Source organism: Schistocerca piceifrons, chromosome 6, assembly GCF_021461385.2.
Source record: "Schistocerca piceifrons isolate TAMUIC-IGC-003096 chromosome 6, iqSchPice1.1, whole genome shotgun sequence".
Lineage (NCBI taxonomy): Eukaryota > Metazoa > Arthropoda > Insecta > Orthoptera > Acrididae > Schistocerca > Schistocerca piceifrons.
The window spans coordinates 149,043,024-149,065,065 of record NC_060143.1 but is presented as its reverse complement, the minus strand read 5'-3'; the positions used below and the strand labels follow the sequence as shown (position 1 = coordinate 149,065,065).

Genomic DNA, 22,042 nt, shown 5'->3' with positions numbered 1-22,042 from the left:
GGATAATAACGACAATATCGAATTTGTAAAAATTAAGAAATGTCTCTCGTATTAAAATTAAGTAATTTCCTCATTACCTTTCTGCCGAATGTGAGTGGTAATATTAACAGAAAAGTGTGAAAACATTATACAAGGAATCAATGTGGAGAAGTTCAAGGGTCAGAGGTAGGGCGAGTTATAGTAAAAAAGATTAGCAGAAGAGATGGACAAACAGAGACGGATGAGAAAAGCATTGACAGTTACAATGAGACAGTGTTACTGGTTCCCTGGTAGACAGGAGGAATTACGCTTACTCAGGAGTCTTGCAACGAATATGAATCTAGCAGCTGCCTACCCCACGGCTACCCTTATGAGATCAGTTCACCTTACATGGCACGGGACCTAATGTCTTAGATTCTAGCGTCCACTTCCAACTATTGGAATAGTGTTATTGAAGGAAGAGTTGAGATTAACTTATGCGCTGTTTGCATTAATGCCTTGAAAATACAGGGTGCTCACCTGTCGAAGTATCGGCGGTTGTCGGAGATGCCACCTGGCTACATTCCAGGAAGCTTTTGAACATTTTGTACGACGAGAGAAATTTTAAGGTTTTGGCTAACGAATAATCCTGTACTCAAATGATGCAGGACCTTTTAGTGTACTTACGCGCATTACATTACTCTTATGCTGAGGTCTAGCTGCTTAACAGGCCGCCACACACGAGCGCATTTTAGCGGCGGGCCACTGATATTCCGACGGATTATTTAACATCAGCAGTTTACGCCCGTGCATTAGTGGCGACACAACCTTGACAACGTTACTCGCAGTTCTCGGAACCGGTGATGCGATCTCTCTGCGAGGCCCAAACGTGCAGATTTCTGCGACTTGCCTCGTTCAGGGAGTCCGTGAGCTTACGGTCAGCCAGATTCAGGTGGAATGGTGCGCAAGCACGAGAATGAATTGCTCTTAAGTCCCTAATACTTCATAAACGATTCGACATACCGAAACAAGATTTTTGCGAATCACAACACACACAGAGCAGAGTATTTTGCCGCATGGTACACAAGCGGAACTTTCTTATCTACCGCTATATACGAGTAACTGTAGACTTTCATCGCAACAAGAGAAATACAAGTGTTACTCAAACTTCGCCACTGATGTCTCTGGACCAATGACCACGTCAAAAAACTGATACAATTGTACCATGAAATACCTTGTTTGTGAACATTGTCTCATGAACACAGCATAAACTAGAACGTAAAAAATAGGGCGTACGAACAGACGATTGAAACGTTTGCAGACAGTATTCCATGAGAACTGCAGTGTTATAAAAGCTATACTACAAAATTTGAAATAAAGTTTCAGAAAAATCTTCATTTGTGTGACCATATTGTCAGCATCTGCTTTATAACAACTGAAGGTATTTTAAATCCGTCATTGCAACTAAGGTCAAGAAACAACAGTGCCAAAGGAGGGAACATCTTAAAAACATGCAAGCAGACGGCGTTTCTTGATGCGAGCGAAAATTGAACATAATACATCGTAAATAACGTCGTCGTCTTCTTCTGTAACTGTTTTTTAATGTAGAAAGCAAACCAGATTGAAAATACGTTTCAGTAAAGATCACTGCTGGTGTAATAAGTTTCCATTAATTTACGTCTATGGTCACAAACTTCTTGTTAACAAATTATCGGTTTCGGTCTATTATCTAGAATATTGGCACTTGAGCATATGTCAACCACTGTCTCGTAACTCTTCCTCTTTTGTCGTATTCTATTTCATCGCGTTTTATTACTGTAATGCCTTTTATACGTTATAAGCACATTACAGACTTCAACTATTGTATCCCCGTTTATTTTACGCTGTTCAATTAATCATTGAAAATTAGTGTATGCCTACATTAGCGACATCTGGTGAACTTAAAACACAAACATCTTGTGGCTACTGTACGGCAGCTTGTTTCCAACAGTAGTGCTACTGACAACATGACTCGTGCATATGTTATTTATATATATTTGACGATGCTGGTGCTGATTGTGCACTTGACATTTGGCGATGCCACTATGGCTGCAGTACATTAAGACTTTGTTTTATAAAAACAGGTATGCCTCTTCATACTTAAAGCGCACAAATGCATGTATATGTCAGTAGTACTTTTCATTATGGTCTATTTATTCTTTTTAAGCTTTGGACATCTGTGAATGTATTTATGTTTTCCCATTTTTTACTGCAGATTTGATGATGGTCATTATAGACAGAACCTGGTAATCTGTTAACAAAAAGTTTGTGACCATATACGTAAATTAAAGGAAACTTATTCTATATACGGGCCACTGTATTATCGCGACAATGTCACAGCTTGTGAAACTGCTAGAGTTTTACTTCAATAAAAGGAACAGGTTTTGGTTACAAAAACATACATTTTCTTGTAGATGTAATGATAAGATTTAAAATACCTCGAATAATTTCAGAAATACTGTGCAGGAGAGTGTATGCCTCTTGAAATAAGCGTAAAAGGATGCTTTGAGATGTATAAATCAACACTATAGTAACAGCCAACACAATGTTTCTAGTACTGTTTTCATTATTTCAGGCTATTACACACAACAGTTTTATGTCCAATAAAATGACAATCATTACTGTACTTTATAATGGCTCAAGAGTCTTTTCTTCAAAGCATATTGAATTTTCATAATTCTCGTCGGGATGCCCATGATTATGAATCAGATCTATGTATCTGAAATGTTGCCTTTAAACAATCCATTTTTGACATTTTGTGCCATTTTCCTTTCGAGAAATATGAGCACATAGGGTACAAATCGCCGGTGACTGCCACAATTTTCTTCCTAGCGTGGTCCATACTTTCTCTCGAATATATCAACTACTTTCAAATTACGAAAACATACTACAAAAAATAAAAAGCCTACAAAAATCCCACTGTACTAAGCACATGCAGTGAGACATTGCCGCAACTCCTGGAATACGTCGCTCGTGGCCTCTGACCTGTCGAGCATGCATGCACTGCAGTCCTAGGGCCGCGACTATATCATGAAACTCCGCCGATTTACGGCAGACACGAGCGGATCCGGCCTGCGGGCATATCGAGAAACTACATTCGACGGGCGGGGCCTGCAGGTAAGAGAGAACGGGCCTCAGATAGGCGGCCCGGATCCGTCCGATATAACCGCGCACCTGGCGCGTCGCGGAAATCCGCTAATCTCTTGGACCATACGTGTACCATCTACGAGGCCGTCTCCATTTCGTAACTAGTTTCTACCGGTTACCTCCCTGCGCGGTACTGTGAGTAGACTTAGTGCTGCATGTCGTTCACGTCATTATCTTTGCTTGTGATGATGGCGTCGCAGTCGCTCCCCGCCCTTACCCTCCACAAGCAAAAAAAGATATATGAAGTTCTTTCCCTAGGAAGTCTTCAATACAGTCGCATGTTTGTATGTACGTATTTTGCTACGCGACGGTGGGGAACTGTATCATAGGCTTTCTGGAAAAAACAGCGTCTAACAGAGCTCCGGCATCTTCCATCTCAATCTCAATATTACTTTCACTGGTAAGCATGCCTACTGCAGATCTTTTCACAGGTGACGCCCGTTAGCCGCAGAGTAGCCTTACACCAGCAGGCAGCTGGCCGTAGGCGGACTACTGCAGACGCGCCTGCCCCTGCCCCCACCCCCGACATACGGCACGCCCTCGCGGGGGCGGGGCCGGTGCTCTCTAGCATGGCATTGCCAGCGGGTCGCACGTGTTACTGCTATCAGGCTCCACGTGGTAGTCAATAAAAACCAACATGCTCACTAGTGTAAACACTAACACACTGGTAACACTTCACTTCATATATCTGCTTTAAAACGACGTTTCAGTTTTTAGATTATGCTAGCACGTTACAGTGAATATCAGTATTGTCGAAATAGAATTTTTACCACTCCAAACTGCCTATTTATCAGACTCATAGTTTCTTTAAATTATATAGGTACTAACAAGACTGAGACGAACTGTCCGTTTCATAAATGACTACATTCCAGTAAGCACAAGTTCTCCTTCTCCGGCATCATATACAGGATTGATTCAGTTTATTTTCACTGCCTCCTTGAGGCGCACGTAAATACGGGTATTTTGTTTCAGTTTATCTACACATGTCAAGCATATACATGGCAAAGCATAGATGTGAGAATTTTACTGTTGGTGGAAAATAGTGTGGGTTTACCATTCGGACAGGTTTAGTGCGGACCACTTCCGGTATATGTTATCGCCTAAAGCTTTCGCGCTATACGGCTCCTAATACCATGGAGGTTATTCCCAGTCGTATAATGTCCTTTCACCGTGTCCGCCCTCCTATACATGGTGTTCCAAGAGCTACCTGTTATCAGCACACTTATTTTCAACATACTTCCCGTAACACTTCATTTCGAACGCTGTAATACTTTTACGCTTTTCTCACATCCGATGATTGGCGTATATGTGACACTGTGCTTCAGACGTACTTTCTCAGCAATTTCTTCCTATAATTAAGGCCTATTCTGGGGGGTACAGACTTCTTTTAGCGAGTAACACTCTCTTCGATTTTGATAGCCTTCTTAATATATCCCACTTGCTTCTTTATGCGTTCTTTATCTTCATCTTCATTTCGTTTACTGCGTGGTCTCCCGTCCTGATAAGTTTATCACTAGTCTCATTTCTACAGCTCCTAATCTCTTATCGTTCTTTGGTTTATTCTCAACCTCTGTTCTATGTCCATTAGACTATTCATCCCAGTCTATAGGTCCTGTAATTTCCCAGTTTCACTGAGGATAGCAATGACATAACAGGATCTTACCGTTGATAACTTAGGCCTTTAATTTTAATCCCTGCTCTGTACCTTTGTTTTAGTCCCGTCATTGCTTCTTCGAATAGAGGTTGAACAGGGCGCGAGGCAGACTGCAATCCTTGCATTATGCTCTCTTTAATCCCAGTACAGGGTGATTCAAAAAGAATACCACAACTTTAAATATGTGTATTTAATGAAAGAAACATAATATAACCTTCTGTTATACATCATTACAAAGAGTATTTAAAAAGGTTTTTTTCACTCAAAAACAAGTTCAGGGATGTTCAATATGGCCCCCTCCAGACACACGAGCAATATCAACCCGATACTCCAACTCGTTCCACACACTCTGTAGCATATCAGGCGTAACAGTTTGGATAGCTGCTGTTATTTCTCGTTTCAAATCATCAATGGTGGCTGGGAGAGGTGGCCGCAACACCATATCCTTAACATACCCCCATAAGAAAAAATCGCAGGGGGTAAGATCAGGGCTTCTTGGAGGCCAGTGATGAAGTGCTCTGTCACGAGCTGCCTGGTGGCCGATCCATCGCCTCGGGTAGTTGACGTTCAGGTAGTTACGGACAGATAAGTGCCAATGTGGTGGCGCTCCATCCTGCTGAAATATGAATTGTTGTGCTTCTTGTTCGAGCTGGGGGAACAGCCAATTCTCTAACATCTCCAGATACTGTAGTCCAGTTACAGCAGCACCTTCGAAGAAAAAGGGACCAAAAACTTAAGTCAACAGCGCCTCAAGCGAACAAATGTACAACTAAATGAAACTTTATAGCTCCCTTAGTTCGCCGACAGATAGTGCTAAATCACCCTGTCTTTCTATCGTGCTTTTCTGTTGTGTTTAGTCCCCTTGCGGTTCTTCTTTGTTCCTGTATGAACTGCGCATCAACCATCTTTCTCTATAACTTATACCTGTTTTACTACATCGACAAATCCTATGAAAAGATCAGTTTTTCTGACGTCCTGCCTCCTTAAAGAAGTGCAACCTAACAAATGACTACAGTGCAACTGCTTTTTCTCAAGCCGTACTGATCATCATCTAATTGTACCATTGCACCATATCCCGAACTTTTCGTTCTATGCTTCTATTCAGCAACTTTAATATATGAGTTGTTAATGCCACTGTGTGTTAGTTACCGGATCTATCAGCCCTTGCTATCGCTGAGACTGTGTGCGTATTATTTCTCCGAAACTCCGACGCCTTATATCCAGTTTCACTGATTTTACACATTAACTCGAATAATCTTTTTGCTGTCATATTATGTTATCAATGAACTGTGACCAGTCTGACTAAGCGGAAGCCTGTATTTCCGATCGCGCATCACAATTTGTCGCAAAGTTTGAACTTGCAATGGACATTATTCGTTCCGCTGGCTTTGCCAATGCCGCAGCAATACGCAATATGGAGTGTGGAAGTAACGGGGGCAATACAGTAAAAAGTTGAAGCTAGTTCGGTTTTTGAGGCATTTCGGGTAACAACCTGTCCACGAAAGATAGTTGTGGGCGTTTTGAGTACCGATCTCTCACAGTTTTAATTGCTTACATAAATTTTAAAATTTGAGAAGTACCTGTCTAACCCTCATAGAGACAGCTTTTCAAAAAATTTTGGAAATCCAAGAACTTAAGCTGATGGATTGCGATGCAAAGTCTTGATCACACTGAACCAGCTGTTCAACCTGTGGGCCCTACCGAAATTGGACATCACGGCAGGTCCGCTGGCAACGCTCAGGTGTCGCCGTACGAGACTCCAGAAGAGACGCCGAAGGAATGCCATCATCAGTCTTCGTTCAACAGAAGAGATAGTAGCTTTGTGTGCAAGTTCCAAATAAGAAGCCAATGCAAAAAACAAGATCTCGGTGAATCACTTCGTTGCTGACTGGGACATAAACGAGTTATTTCATACGTTCTATAATGTTTTAAGAAATTACAGTACTACATTTTCCACTTTTGTGAGAATGTCAGTACGTTCATTTGACGAGTTAGTTGAGATATTCCGAGATTAACTGACGAAAAAGGACACTTAACGAAAGTTGTCTCACAAGAGGAAAAGATTTTCGTGACCTGTCTAATCGGTAGGTAATTATTTGTTGTCTGCAGTGATAATTACCGTTTTAGTTGCAACTTAAGTAGGCCTATACATAGAAGTGATTTGTTAGTTTATATTAGAAGAGTTGGTTACTATAAACTGAAACTGACTTTACGAATGTTTTAGACAAATATTGGGAAACCTGCCTCATTTGTTTACATAATTTATCTCTTGAAATAATTGTAGCATGTCTGACGTATTGGACCCACTAGCGTAACTGTCTGGTGCAAGGGATGTAGTTGAGCTATTTCAGTCTGGAAGTAGGTTTTGAAAGTAACCTCCATAGCTTGGATAGTAAAATGTGCTTTCTCCGTGGTGTAAAGTTCTCGTGATTGGAGTGGGTCATCAGGAAAAGGCTGCGAGTAAATTAGGATCAATAATTTTCAGTCTCCAGCTGGCCCGAGTCTAGAGTTCTAGAGTGTGCGTAACTGGAAGTACTTTGAACGTGATTATAACGTAGACGGGCTTATTCTTCGAACTTGGCTTCACTTACGAAGCTAATAATTCCCTACACTTTTTTTTCCAGTTCGCGTTTTGGGCAGTTCTGAGATAGTGTGTCCGTAGTAGCTCATCTCATCTGAATCTCGCAGATAAGAGATTCGTTGTCGTAAGTATCTGTAGCGCTCACGTGGGCGAAAATAACTAGGTACGGGTGAGTGGAAGGTATTGTTTGGCAAGTCTGCCGGAGCGGCCGTATATCGCCGTGTATTCCGCTGGCAGCGCCGCCAGCGGCCACCTCAGGTAGACGCCAGGTACGGGAGGCTCCAAGCGCGTCCCATACTCCTGTCGCCTCTGCCGTGGCCTTCCAGTGCGTTATACTTGACACTTGTGCTGTCATTGTTGATCACCGTCCACATGACAAATATTTTAAGTCGCTGTTAACTCAGTGTACGTCTTGAGGCAAATCGGCGTGTGTAACCTTTGAAAAGTTGAAAATTCCGTATCAAGAGTAAATGTCTTTCGATGGCAGAAAGCATTTTTTGGAAGGCCGAGAACAGCTGAAAATGGACCTCGCTTAAGGAGAATTTCAATTTCAAAAACCGACGAAAACGTCGAACGGGTGCTTGCTGCTGCGAGGTCAGATCGGCGTTTAACAGTAAGGATGACGTGTGACACGTCACGCCCCATGTGACACATCCACTTCTACCACGGAATGTTTGACCTCAGAAGGCATTCCTGCTGTTCCACAGCCCCCTATTAATCTGGTAGGAGTTCTCCAGACTTTTTTCCATTTTCCCAAATTGAAAAATCCGTTAATGGGACGTCATTTAGGGACTCTGGAGAAAATTCAGAAGAATGTGACTGACATGTTAAACGGCCGTACCAGCTGAAGCCTTTCAGCGCTGCTGCCAAGATAGGGAACGACTCCGCCGTTGACTAGCTACCGAAGCTAATTACTTTGAAAGGGACAACAGTTTTCTGAAAAAATAAAACAAAAACTTTGGTAGATAAAAAATAAGTGTCTCATTACTTTTCTCACATAGCTGGTATGTTTGGTTTGGTAGAAAATGTTGGTAACACTCTGGGGGTGTGCCCGTGCGAGCAAGTTCTGAACAATAAGTCGCGTCTTCGTCTACATGCTTACTCGGAAAGTATAAAAAAGCTTCTGCACGGGCTTACAACGATTCGTTTTACCGTTCAATATCGTACCTCGTACCCATTGCCAATCAGCGGATGGTCTTCCGGAGTACTGATGTAACGGCAGCATTTTTTTTTTGCTATGTAGTATAGTCAGTTACCTCACTGTTTTTTGTCTAGTCCGAAGTCTTCGCCTACCATTGTAATAAATATATTCCTCTATTTGGCTCTCCGGCCATTTGACCATCTTCCGTGCGGATGCACTAACAGTACCCGAACTCTTACGGGAATCGGCAAGAAGCTGCGAGTAATGAGTAGAATGGGCAGAGACACTATGAATATAGTGCAGGACAATAAGTTGGGAATGTGGGTCTCACGAGAGCGTGCCAGAGGTAAGTCCTTGCAGTCGAACTATCTTCTGTGTCCTCGGTGGCTCAGATGGCTAGAGCGTCTGCCATGTAAGCAGGAGATTCCGGGTTCGAGTCCCGGTCGGGGCACACATTTTCAACTGTCCCCGTTGACATATCAACGCCTGTCTACAGCTAGGGGTATTCATTTAATTGTAATTTCAATATATTCCTTTACTGTAAACTGCTTACTCGTTCTGCACGCCTCCAGCGCTCAGCAACACCCACATATCGTCTGCATGAAGGAAGCCTCTCGCCAGCAGTAGTCAAACAGCAGAACGTGAAGCGGACAAGTCCCTCCGAGCGCAGTAGCTGCGGGGCAGCGACGGCCACCTGTCGCTGGCGCATGCTAATGGGATGATGCTAATAACTGCTGCTGAGGACTTCTGGGCAGCGGTGCGTGGCACCCGCGCTCTCACCTCCGCCACACGCACATTCCCAATTAACAGGCGGCGTCACGCGCCGCCACACCGCACCGCGCTCTGATTTCAATCTGCGCCGGACACCTGCGTTTCCATTACCAGCAAGCATGCTAGTAAACTACGCTGCTGCGAAAAAAGGGCTGCAAAAAGACGAAGGTACTATGAGGAAAGCATTCGACTTTTTATGCACAGAGAAGAGACGGTGAGGAACGGTTAAAAATGAAGACTAATGATGATGACGATGATTACCACAATAATATCATCATCATCATCATGATGCATAAGTGGCACCCTCACAAATGTTCCTTCGCTTCTGACGAGCACTCCACTACGGTTACTGTTGTGAGGTTGTTCGTCCCATCACTTCTCCATTTTACTGACGAATGTATGTCGCGCGCTTCCTTAACGTGTATTTCCTCCGTAGCAAGTCTGCATATTACAGTGTGTGTGGAATCCAGAAAAGCCTTATTTCATATATGTCTTTGAGGTGTTCTTCCTTCGACTCCAAAGAAGATTCCTGATACGCAACAAGTGTACCGTGTAAACTGAAGGATTGCCAACCATGATGAGTTAGCACTAAAGACTGCAAGACGATGCTACTGTTGCGAAATGCTGATAACATCCTTTTACGAAGAGGCCTGTACATGGAGGTGACTCCCAGGAAGACAGAAGCATGTCATCAGGAAAAAACACTATAATACTATGGATTCAGTCGCTACAGTTTTTCACTTCATTGTAGACGAAGCCTTCAACCCCACGTTCCGATACACTGAATTAATATGTCATGCATCAAATTCCATGTGAGCTACACTGGAGACAAGTTTGCTAGAGATCAGTTCGGGTCACTGAGCACGTCAAGCCGTCAACTACGAATTTCTTACAATCACGAATCACTAATTCTTGCTTTGAGAACGGGACCAATATCATGTGAGACAAAAAATATCCGAATGCACTGCCAGTAACTAATTGTCCAAACGCAAAACAGAAAAACAACTATACACGTTATAGAATTTGTGTGGTGACTACACACACACACACACACACACACACACACACACACACACACACACACACACACAAACGGCCATGCCATGTAACGCGACACCGGCTTATGAAGCATCCTTCCACCATTCCATAATTAATGCGGCGACATCGCAAATAGCAGAACTCTTGAGTTGAGTCATTCGTTCTTATTGCTAGAAGTTTATGGAATGTGGAACAACAATAAAAACCTGTACTCCGATTAAAATTACTTGATAGTTGACGTGTATCACTTGCCGCTGCAGTGTTGCCACATCGGCTGCTGGCTACCGTTCCGATATACGTGATACGCACAAACACGGCGGGTCACTTCACAAATGCTGTTAATGTGTAACGCGGAGCAAAGTTGGAAGCGGTTCGCCGCGAGGTACAACGAAAATACGAGAGGCTCTGTTGACAGCTGTAAAGTGGCCAATAACTGAACTGCGGCAGACGACGCGTTTCGTGAAGCTTCATTTAAAACTCATGTCCTAACCTAACCACAGCCTTGTGATGTGCACCACAGAAAACGGCGATCAACAATCAGCGGCAGAACTAAAATAACGATCGCTTTGTTCACGGCCATGAAACCCCTACGAACAAACTGAAGACACAAAAATTTCAGTTTCAGCGCTAAAAAATAAACTGTAATCTCTAGCTATCGTTCACTGGTGATCTGAAACTATTCTCACACTGGTTACACGAACTGCCGCGTTACGTACCGACGAGCAGTTCTGGTTGGCAATTGGTTGCAGATTATACGCAATACAGGCAGAGTCTAAACGAAAAAAACGATGATAGGAAGAAGAAAAGCAAAAAAGTCAGTACACTACTGAAAACGACACGCAAAATATTAGAAGAAAAAACATTTAAAGCAATTAACTGAATAAAAATGATGGAAGTCTTAATTAGATGCATCATTTGATGAGATTCGAAACCTACGACCTTCACGACATGTCTATACCCTAACCGCTGTTCTATGCCACTATGCTGCATAAACTTTTTACATTTGTGACTTTGGTGCCCAAGCAGCTTTCAAAAATTTGATCTCACGTAATGTCGTGCAAAGCTTATCTCATGCAAGCCGATAATTGTGATTATAATTGTATTTGCGACGCTGAATCGCGTAAGCATCTAGTAGTGTTTAACTGCGCTGAGTATGATACGTATATGTATCATTAGCATCGTAGAGTATGTGTGTGTGTGTGTGTGTGTGTGTGTGTGTGTGTGTGGGGGGGGGGGGGGGGGAGGGAGGGGGAGAGGGGACTTCCGTGTTGTTATCTGTGACGAAATACGAAATAAAAGAAACGGATCCACACACATCAAGTAAGCCGGGAAAAGGTGAAGTGACCAATTGTTGTGGCAGTTTGGCAACGGCGAACGGTTCGGGCATAAGGTTGTGCGCTTTGAGTGGAGAAAACCAGCTCCAATGCATGAAGTGTCATTGGCGCAGCGTTCCAAGTGACCCCTGCGAAGTATCTGCAGTAATGGAACGACGTGGAAGGGCAAATACTGCAAAGAGAGACCACGGTATGAGTACAGGACATAGGTTCAAATGGCTGTAGGTTTCGAGAGTTAAGTAGAGATGAGACTTGCACAGCACAGAGTAACACAGAGCATAAAACCAGTATTTGGACGCAACACCACACCAGACAACGCGCTGAATGCACTGCTGTATGCTAAGACTACGTCGGTAAAGACTTTCAGCTACTCCCATCAGCCACCTCGCCGACAGTCTAGTGAACAGCGCGCGTACCGTAGAGGATGTGGACCTCAGGCCACCATGTCCACGGGGCCGTGACCTTGCGAGGCCGTCCGGCAGCTCCAACGGTCGCCGCTGCCTATTCTCATGCAGATGGCCCTGACGTGCGACTGCCATACCAACGGCTGCAGTTCTCCAGAAATGTCTGCTGATTGCTGTTCCCTTCTACATCTATTTATCACCTTGTTCAGCCGCCCCCGCCCCCTCCCCCAATCTCACACTGTCCATTATTTTCTTAATGCAGAGCCAGAACAACAAACGTCGATAACTTGTCGGTAAAACAGAATAGCTAAAAGCCAGCAGAAAACGCCATTCGATCGGCCTTTGTACCTCCGTCAGTTTAATAAAGCTCATCACCCCTAAATCGAATGACAGGCCGTACACACAAGTTGTATTACACTCTATCTCGCAATTCGTAACATTTATCCATGGATTCTCACTTGGATTTCCGCCTGTATCCCACGCAGAACTCATGTAGGATGGATCTCTATTGAACTGTATGAATCTACGTGTATTCAATCAAAATTTTTTGTTGGATCTTGTGCAGGCTTGTTACTTCGCTTTCCCAATAACTCATGAAAACTCATTTTCTTCACAGTTCGTCGGGCACATCGGTCTGTGCCAAGATATAGATATGTGAACGATATTTTGGAAATATTCATCAAATAACAAAGTGTAGGATCACCATGAATTTCGTATCACAACATACTGAAGTTATTAAATTTATCCTTATGTCTGCCTCTTTCTTCTCTGGCCACTGGACTGTCGCTTATCGTCTGTACGGTACTGTAGAATGACATAAAACATAGACACCGCCATAGAGACTGAAGTCCGATTCGCTCTCTTCAGGCGATAAGTAGCCACCCTTCCACATGCCAAGCCCATCCATCTGGGCATTGTATGTTTCGACATCGGAGAAAGGTTTGCGACACTGAAGGCCGTTCTTCTTTACCAAGTGCTTCCTAAACTAACTTCTTATGAGCCTCTCATTTGACGATTCTGTCCTACCTCAGACGTGTATGAGCGAAACTATTCTTCACAAATTCAGTTTTCTCGTCTACGAAACAACTATTAAAGATCATATGCTTCAGTACACTGAGCTAGAACTCAAACAACACACTGGCTGCTACTATAATGGGGGCTAAATTCTGAGAGGATTCCAAATTAGTGAGTCACGTGCATTGAGTTTTCTGGTACATTGTTACAGAGAAATTAATACTTAAAAATAATTACTTCGTGGCTTCACCTGTCAACGTAGTTTTTGTCCATTCGTGACCATTCAGATTGAAACCCACCAAGAACCCTATGTAAACATTAGGATATCAGTATTAAAAAAGCGGCACCTTCCAAGTCGAAATTATATCTGGAACTATGGACTAATAACAGCACACCAATTTAGAGATGGTTTTATTTCAGAGGTAATAGAACTTGCTACTGAACGTTCACCACATCCAGTAACTGAGGCAGAAAAAGAATCGTCAACCGATGACGTAATGTTATTTTGCAGTGTATATATTATGGTCTGGATCAGAATGATGTCTGAGTACCTCTTTAAATAGTGACGACAGAGCAGTGAACCGCTACTGACGACAGTATTCTCCTAACCATAGACGTGGAATATTATTCCTTAAGTGAGGAATTACCCTACGACTCAGTACACAATTACAAACAGCCAAAATAGCCATTAGCGCCTACTTTGTTTATTAGGATGTTCTATAGCAACAAGTATAGCAGTGTTCTGGCCCACGGCGAACTTAGTAAATACAAGTACCTAAACGAATCTCATTATGTCACGAATGCCTATTACAGTTTAGACATTCTAACCTAGCTAGGAGATGAGTCACAGTATACATATACCGCAAACAAAACAGTTGCACTATGCTTTTGCTGATGCTCCTGTCTTAATAGCATTTGGAAGCTGGAAACCTACTTTTGCCAAAACTATTGTAAAAACGCAGTTGGATATATTAAAGTCTAAAAGAAATAGTGTTGTTCACTCACGAATGTTTCTTCTTTAAGTTTTACAAGTAATAATTTCTTCATGGAGCTACTGACCATCGATTGGTGATGGTCACCATGAACCACACTGAGATGACAAAAAGTCTCGGGATAGCGATAAGTAAACATATAGATAGCGGTAGTATCGCATACACAAGGAATAAGATGACAGTGCATTGGTGGAGCAACCATTTGCATTCACATGATTCAAGTGGGAGTTGTCCCACGTGATTATGGTCGCACGACGGGTATTAACAGATTTTGAATGCGGAATAGTAGTTGGAGCTATTCGCATGGGACATTTCTACGATGTCGCCTGCACCCCGTCTCCTGGGCTCGCGAGACCATGTCGACTGGACTCATGGCGACTGGAAAACCGTGGTCTTATCAGCTGAGTCTCGATTTCAGTTGGTAGGGGGTGATGGCAGGGTTCGAGGGTGACACAGACCCCACGAAACCATGGACAACAGAAGTTATCAACAAGGCGCTGAGCAAGGTGGTAGTGGTGGTGATCGTTCCATGATGGTATGGGCTGTGTTTACATGGAATGGACTGTGTCCTCTGGTGCAGCTGAAGCGATCACCGACTGGAAATGGCTACGTTCGGCTACTGGGAGACCTCTTGCAGACAGCAACGGACTTTATGTTCCCGGACAACAATGGAAATGTAAATGTCGAAACAAGGCCCCCGGAGTAGACAACATTCCATTGGAACTACTGGCGGCCTTGGGAGAGCCAGTCCTGACAAAACTCTACCATCTGGTGAGCAAGATGCATGAAACAGGCGAAATACCCTCAGACTTCAAGAAGAATATAATAATTCCAATCCCAAAGAAAGTAGGTGTTGATAGATGTGAAAATTACTGAACTGTCAGTTTAATAAGTCACGGCTGCAAAATACTAACGCGAATTCTTTACAGACGAATGGAAAAACTAGTAGAAGCCAACCTCGGGGAAGATCAGTTTGGATTCCGTAGAAACACTGGAACACGTGAGGGAATACTGACCTTACGACTTATCTTAGAAGAAAGATTAAGGAAAGGCAAACCTACGTTTCTAGCATTTGTAGACTTAGAGAAAGCTTTTGACAATGTTGACTGGACTACTCTCTTTCAAATTCTAAAGGTGGCAGGGGTAAAATACAGGGAGCGAAAGGCTATTTACCATTTGTACAGAAACCAGATGGCAGTTATAAAAGTCGAGGGGCATGAAAGGGAAGCAGTGGTTGGGCAGGGAGTAAGACAGGGTTGTAGCCTCTCCCCGATGTTGTTCAATCTGTATATTGAGCAAGCAGTAAAGGAAACAAAAGAAAAATTCGGAGCAGGTATTAAAATTCATGGAGAAGAAGTAAAAACTTTGAGGTTCGCCGATGACATTGTAATTCTGTCAGAGACAGCAAAGGACTTGGAAGAGCAGTTGAATGGAATGGACAGTGTCTTGAAAGGAGGATATAAGATGAACATCAACAAAAGCAAAACAAGGATAATGGAATGTAGTCTAATTAAGTCGGGTGATGCTGAGGGAATTAGATTAGGAAATGAGGCACTTAAAGTAGTAAAGGAGTTTTGCTATTTGGGCAGCAAAATAGCTGATGATGGTCTAAGCAGAGAGGATATAAAATGTAGGCTGGCAATGGCAAGGAAAGCGTTTCTGAAGAAGAGAAATTTGTTAACATCCAGTATTGATTTAAGTGTCAGGAAGTCATTTCTGAAAGTATTCGTATGGAGTGTAGCCATGTATGGAAGTGAAACATGGACGATAAATAGTTTGGACAAGAAGAGAATAGAAGCTTTCGAAATGTGGTGCTACAGGAGAATGCTGAAGATTAGATGGGTAGATCACATAACTAATGAGGGGTATTGAATAGGATTGGAGAGAAGAGAAGTTTGTGGAACAACTTGACCAGAAGAAGGGATCGGTTGGTAGGACATGTTCTGAGGCATCAAGGGATCACCAATTTAGTATTGGAGGGCAGCGTGGAGGGTAAAAATCGTAGAGGGAGACCAAGAGATGAATACACTAAGCAGATTCAGAAGGATGTAGGTTGCAATAGGTACTGGGAGATGAAGAGGCTTGCACAGGATAGAGTAGCATGGAGAGCTGCATCAAACCAGTCTCAGGACTGAAGACCACAACAAGAACAACAACAACGGAATTTTTATGGAATACAATGCGTCATGTAACCGCTCCAAAATTGCTCGCGATTGGTATGAAGAACATCCTGGGCAATTCGAATTAATTATTTGGCCGTCCAGATCAGCCGACACGAATCCCACGAACATTTAGAGGACACAATCGAGAGGTCAGTTCGTGCACAACATGTCTAATTGCCTCTCTGCAGCGTAGGCACTCTTGAGAATGGCATCACAGCCCACACAGATGAGGTAAACCACTACATCGTGAAGTACCTACATCTACATCCATACTCCGCAATCCACCAGACGGTGCGTGGCGGAGGGTACCACGTACCACAACTAGCATCATCTCTCCCTGTTCCACTCCCAAACAGAACGAGGGAAAAATGACTGCCTATATGCCTCTGTACGAGCTCTAATCTCTTATCTTTGTGGCCTTTCCGCGAAATATAAGTTGGCGGCAGTAAAATTGTACTGCAGTCAGCCTCAAATGTTGAGAAACGAACCTCTCAATTTAACAGGATTCCTCTGTGGTCTATAATGCTGCGAATATGAGGTGCTCTCGAACAGATCATGATGCCATAATATCACGCCCACCATATCTTCACGTGGTTATCTTCCGCCCCCCAACCAACTAGCGCCCATAATTGCTAGTCACTCTGAATGGGGACTTATCTGCTAAATTCATACCGGCTCACTGTCGTCGTTCTGAAGCGTGACGTACAGTCCGAAATTGCATTTCATCGAGGTACTGAGTGGGAGTCATTGAATAAACCGCACAGATTTCTGGAAATACCATCCGACATTCTTAAATGGTTCTAGATTCTCATTTTCTTCAGCGGGACAATGCATCAATCGTCTCCGCGTTCTCTACTCTTGGAGAGCACGACGAACATGCATCGCTGTTCTTTCTCCAGCGCTGTTTTCAGTCGCGGAATGAATGTCACTTCCGTTGCACTTGCCAAAAACAAGTTGTGTGTTTCAAACAGAGTACTGTCTTCCTCGATAATCAGACTCACTGTAACACTACTCCAAAACTAGCTTCTTCCACCTTGACGTCGTCAGGCTACGCTACGAAGCAACCGGTCACAACTACTTTTCCATATATAGAAGCAAAGTAAATTTTAATGGTTTGCTGTCGGGTGGTTCATTTGCCTGCACAACATTTCGAAGACCGACCTAGTCGTAGTCTTCGCGTGCTACGAGCTATGAAACGCGTCCTCGCTGCTGGATTGGTTGGTTTGATTGTTAAAGGGACCAAACTACGTGGTAAAAAAAAAGCTTAACACACGAGGGACAACAGAAGACAAGAAATGCACAGACATAGAAGAAACAGGCAGAAGAGCTTAAACCAGTAGAGCAGATGTCTTGGGCTAGCTGATCACGAGGATAAAAAAGGATGAGCCAGCCACTCTGCAACACATTAAAATCTCTAACCTAAAAGTACTATAGTAGGAAGCACAGGAACTAAAACTTAAACCGAAGAAAAAAACCAGCGTACGTAGAAAACGTAAAATCAAGGTAGCAGTGGAGGCATAGTCTCCTAAAATCGAAGGAAGGGAGTCAGGGAGATTAAAATTCCGTCTTAGAGCGGCTAGATGTGGACAGTCCACCAAAAGGTGGACGACTGTCAAACGGGAACCGCAGCGACAACATGGTGGGGCCTCAAGCCGGAGAAAATAGCCATTTGTCAGCCATGTGAGGTCAATGTGAAGGCGGTAGAGGACCACAGAGTCCCTGCGAGAAGCCCGCAGGGAACACTGCCACGCATTTGTGCGCTCCTTGATGGCGGGGAGTTTATTGGGCGTAACTAAGCTGCGCCATTCAGCATCCCCAGAACTTTGCGGCGTAACACCGATCGGAGGTCAGGTTCGGGTACTCCAATCTCCAGAAGCGGCTTACGAGTGGCCTGTCTGGTCAGCCTGTCAACGAGCTCATTTCCGGGGATTCGAAGACCACTGAACGACCAGATCGTTCAAGGGCAGAAACCGACTCCTGGATAGTTAATACCAGAGGATGGCGTGGGTAGCACTGATCAATGGCTCGTAAACCACTCAACGAATCACTGCAGACCAGGTAGGACACACCTGGGTAGGAACGAATATGCTCAAGGGCACGAGAGATGGACACCAGCTCGGCTGTGAAGACACTGCAGCCATCCGGCAAGGAGCGCTGTTCGACATGCGCCGAGTGAGCATAGGCAAAGCCTATCAACCAGTGAGCCGTCGGTATAGATGACTTCAGAACCCTGGGACGCGTCAAGGATCGATAAAAAGTGACTGCGGAGCGCCTCAGGAGGAACGGAGTCCTTATGGAATTGCGAAAGGTCCAGGCGTACTGTCGGCCGAGGCATACACCACGGAGTTGTATGTGTATGGACCCGTACGAAACGCTGTAAAGGAAATGACTAGTCCAGACAATAGGGAACGGACACGTACAGCGATCGTTATTCCTGACTGAGGCCGCCGTTCCGGGAGATGAACCACTGTGTTCGGGAACAAAAGACGATAATTTGGATGCTGAGACGAGCTATGGACGTGCGCTGCATAGTGGGCGAGCAGTTCGCGCCGCCTGGTGTGCAATGGAACGACTCCAGCCTCCACTAGTAGACTGGTCACTAGACTCGTTCGAAAAGCGCCCGTCGCTAGACGGACCCCGGAGTGGTGCACAGGATCAAGCAACTTCAATGCTGAGGGTGCTGACGAACCATACGCTACACTCACATAGTCAAGTCGTGACTGAACTAGGGCCTTGTAGAACCGCACCAATGTAGAGCGAACTGTTCCCCAAGTGGTGTTGCTCAGGCAGCGGAGGGCGTTAAGATGACACCAGCACTTTTACTTTTAAGCTGACTAATGTGGGAAAGCTATGTTAGCCAGGCGTCGAAAACCAGTCCTAAAAAAGCGATACATTTCGACTACCCGCAGTGAGTAGCCATCAAGAAAAAGTGCAGGATCAGGATGGACTGTCCTTCGCCGAGAGAAGTACAGGTCTTGTCGGCAGAAAAGTGAAACCCATGGGCGAGAGCCCGTGACTGCGCATTCCGAATGGCTCCCTGAAATGGGCGTTCAGTAACACCAATGGTGGTGGTGGTGGTGGTGGTTGTTGTTGTTGTGGTCTTCAGTCCTGAGACTGGTTTGATGCAGCTCTCCATGCTACTCTATCCTGTGCAAGCCTCTTCATCTCCCAGTACCTATTGCAACCTACATCCTTCTGAATCTGCTTAGTGTATTCATCTCTTGGTCTCCCTCTACGATTTTTACCCTCCACGCTGCCCTCCAATACTAAATTGGTGATCCCTTGATGCCTCAGAACATGTCCTACCAACCGATCCCTTCTTCTGGTCAAGTTGTTCCACAAACTTCTCTTCTCTCCAATCCTATTCAATACTTCCTCATTAGTTATGTGATCTACCCATCTAATCTTCAGCATTCTCCTGTAGCACCACATTTCGAAAGCTTCTATTCTCTTCTTGTCCAAACTATTTATCGTCCATGTTTCACTTCCATACATGGCTACACTCCATACGAATACTTTCAGAAATGACTTCCTGACACTTAAATCAATACTGGATGTTAACAAATTTCTCTTCTTCAGAAACGCTTTCCTTGCCATTGCCAGCCTACATTTTATATCCTCTCTGCTTCGACCATCATCAGTTATTTTGCTCCCCAAATAGCAAAACTCCTTTACTACTTTAAGTGTCTCATTTCCTAATCTAATTCCTCAGCATCACCCGACTTAATTCGACTACATTCCATTATCCTCGTTTTGCTTTTGTTGATGTTCATCTTATATCCTCCTTTCAAGAAACTATCCATTCCGTTCAACTGCTCTTCCAAGGCCTTTGCTGTCTCTGACAGAATTACAATGGTGTAGGAACTGAATTAAATGTAGAAATCGTCAGCATATATGTAGGGCGATACTGACGGCTGAACTCCTGTGTGTTGTTGCACGTACGAATCCACACTCTTATTACATCATTAGGTGGCGGTCAAAGCGACGTAAGTAAGTTGAAGCAAGCGCAGGACTCACCTTGTTGAGACTGAGGTCTATCATGACGTAGGCGAGCAGCACGACCTCCTCCTCGTCGGCGCCGAGCGCGGGCCCCTGCTGGCCGGCCGTGGCCACGTACAGCAGGCACAGGTGCGGCGACTCCATCATGGCTGGCGCGCCACAGCTCTCGCCCTCGCTACCCACGGTCGCTGCTGCTGCTGCGGCGGCTGCGGCTGCGGTCGCTACCCTGGGCGCCGGCGCGCTCACTGGCCATCGCATGCCTCACTCTGCAACACGCAACAAACAGCACCTCCGTCACACTCAACACCGCAACATGAGGTCATTAGATGCGGAGCAGAAGGCTCCTCGCTGATTAAGCTGTTCAACAGATGTCGCAATGGCAGAAAGTGGTGGCAAAATGTAGACGACTCCCGAGATGATTGAGTCTCACTGCAGGCAGCGGCAGTTGAGACTGGACTTAAATGTGATTTATTGGTCATAAATAGGAGAAAGATCAGTTATTTCTCTACACGATTGCCGAATAACCACCAGAAATACATATATTACGTATCTGGGTGTTTGTGTATGTAGCTACTTTAAGGAGAACTACGAAATAAAACTGATCGTAGAGAAGGCAGATGCCAGACAGTTCACTGGAACAATCCTCATGAAGCGTAATTCACCCACGAAGGATGGCACCTTACAAAATTCTCGTACGCCGATATTTCGTTACATCCGAGCGGTATGGAAACCTTACCAGATAGGACTAATAGAGAAAATAGACGAGATACAAAGAAGAGTAGTGTGTTTTGTTACGAGTTCGTTTACTAAGCGTAAAACCCTCACGGAGCTGGTCATCCAGCTCCAGTTGCAGACGCTACTAGAAAGGAACTGAGCAACACGTTGTATTCTGTTGAAATTCCGAGAGCGTCCATTCTTGGAAGAGTCAACCAGCAAATCGCTTCCTCCTATATACAGGGTGTCCCTCGTTGGAGTCGTGAGGCAAGTTTTCTCTGGTGTTTCGGCAGGTACTTGCAGTTTCGTTTTTGCAATGTGCAGCTGGAGTCCGCCCAAAGCTTTCACGCGACGCTCAGCATCGGCGGAAGCGTCAGTGCTTCTCATTACAAACAACATGCTTCTTGAAGTGGAATTTTACGGGCCAATTCGATACAGTGGTTCCATATTAGTGTAGTATTCATTTTGTATATTTGTATTCACAGGGACAGTAAAACACGGAGAATAAACATTAGTCCAGCAGCGACTGAGCAGCGCCGCTGCATAGCGGTAGCAACCAGGGCGGGCCGGTGCAACAGGCTACTGCTGCTTATTCACCTAGTTTTAATGTTCCTGATAATATACATCGAAAAAAAAAACGAATATCGCAGTAATATGGGAGCGCTGTATCGAATGCGCACGCAAAGTTCCGCTTTAGAAAACATCTCGTTTGTAAAGGGAAACAAACCGATGCTCTGTGTCGAAACTGGGCTTCGTATGAAAGACGAGATGAGCAGCATTTGTTTGCGCTGCCTCCAGCTGCACACTCCATAAACACCACCAGACAAAATGCCCCTGGTGACTCTTGATGGTGAAATGCTGTACATCTTGCGAAACGACGACAGAAGTACAATCAGAGATATTCCACGTCGTATGGAGGATTCACAGTCTTCCTCTCCGCACACCATTCGCGAAAAGAACAGGCAAAAAGGGGAGTGCGGGAGTGAAACGACAATGGAACACAAAGTAGTCTCCGCCAGCTTGCTGACTATAGAGGTACAAGTTCGGACTGCAGAATGCTAGGGAAGATTGGACGTGTCGCTTTTAAAGAAAAC

The 22,042-nt window shown here is 44.4% G+C and overlaps 1 protein-coding gene and 1 non-coding gene across 8 annotated transcripts in view; one reads left to right on the top strand and one right to left on the bottom strand.

Annotated features, from left to right (window-relative positions):
- Nucleotides 1-22,042, bottom strand: part of LOC124802840 (RNA-binding protein fusilli) — a 499,044-nt gene that overhangs the window by 412,069 nt on the left and 64,933 nt on the right. For all 7 annotated transcript variants that reach the window (XM_047263851.1, XM_047263850.1, XM_047263852.1 and 4 more), the window contains exon 2: nt 20,253-20,500. In XM_047263851.1, coding sequence (XP_047119807.1) covers nt 20,253-20,492 — 240 coding nt within the window. In that variant the 5' untranslated portion in view covers nt 20,493-20,500. The remainder of the gene's footprint in view (nt 1-20,252; nt 20,501-22,042) is intronic.
- Trnat-ugu lies at nt 8,898-8,971 on the top strand. The gene has a single exon. It is a non-coding gene; the product is annotated as a tRNA-Thr (tRNA).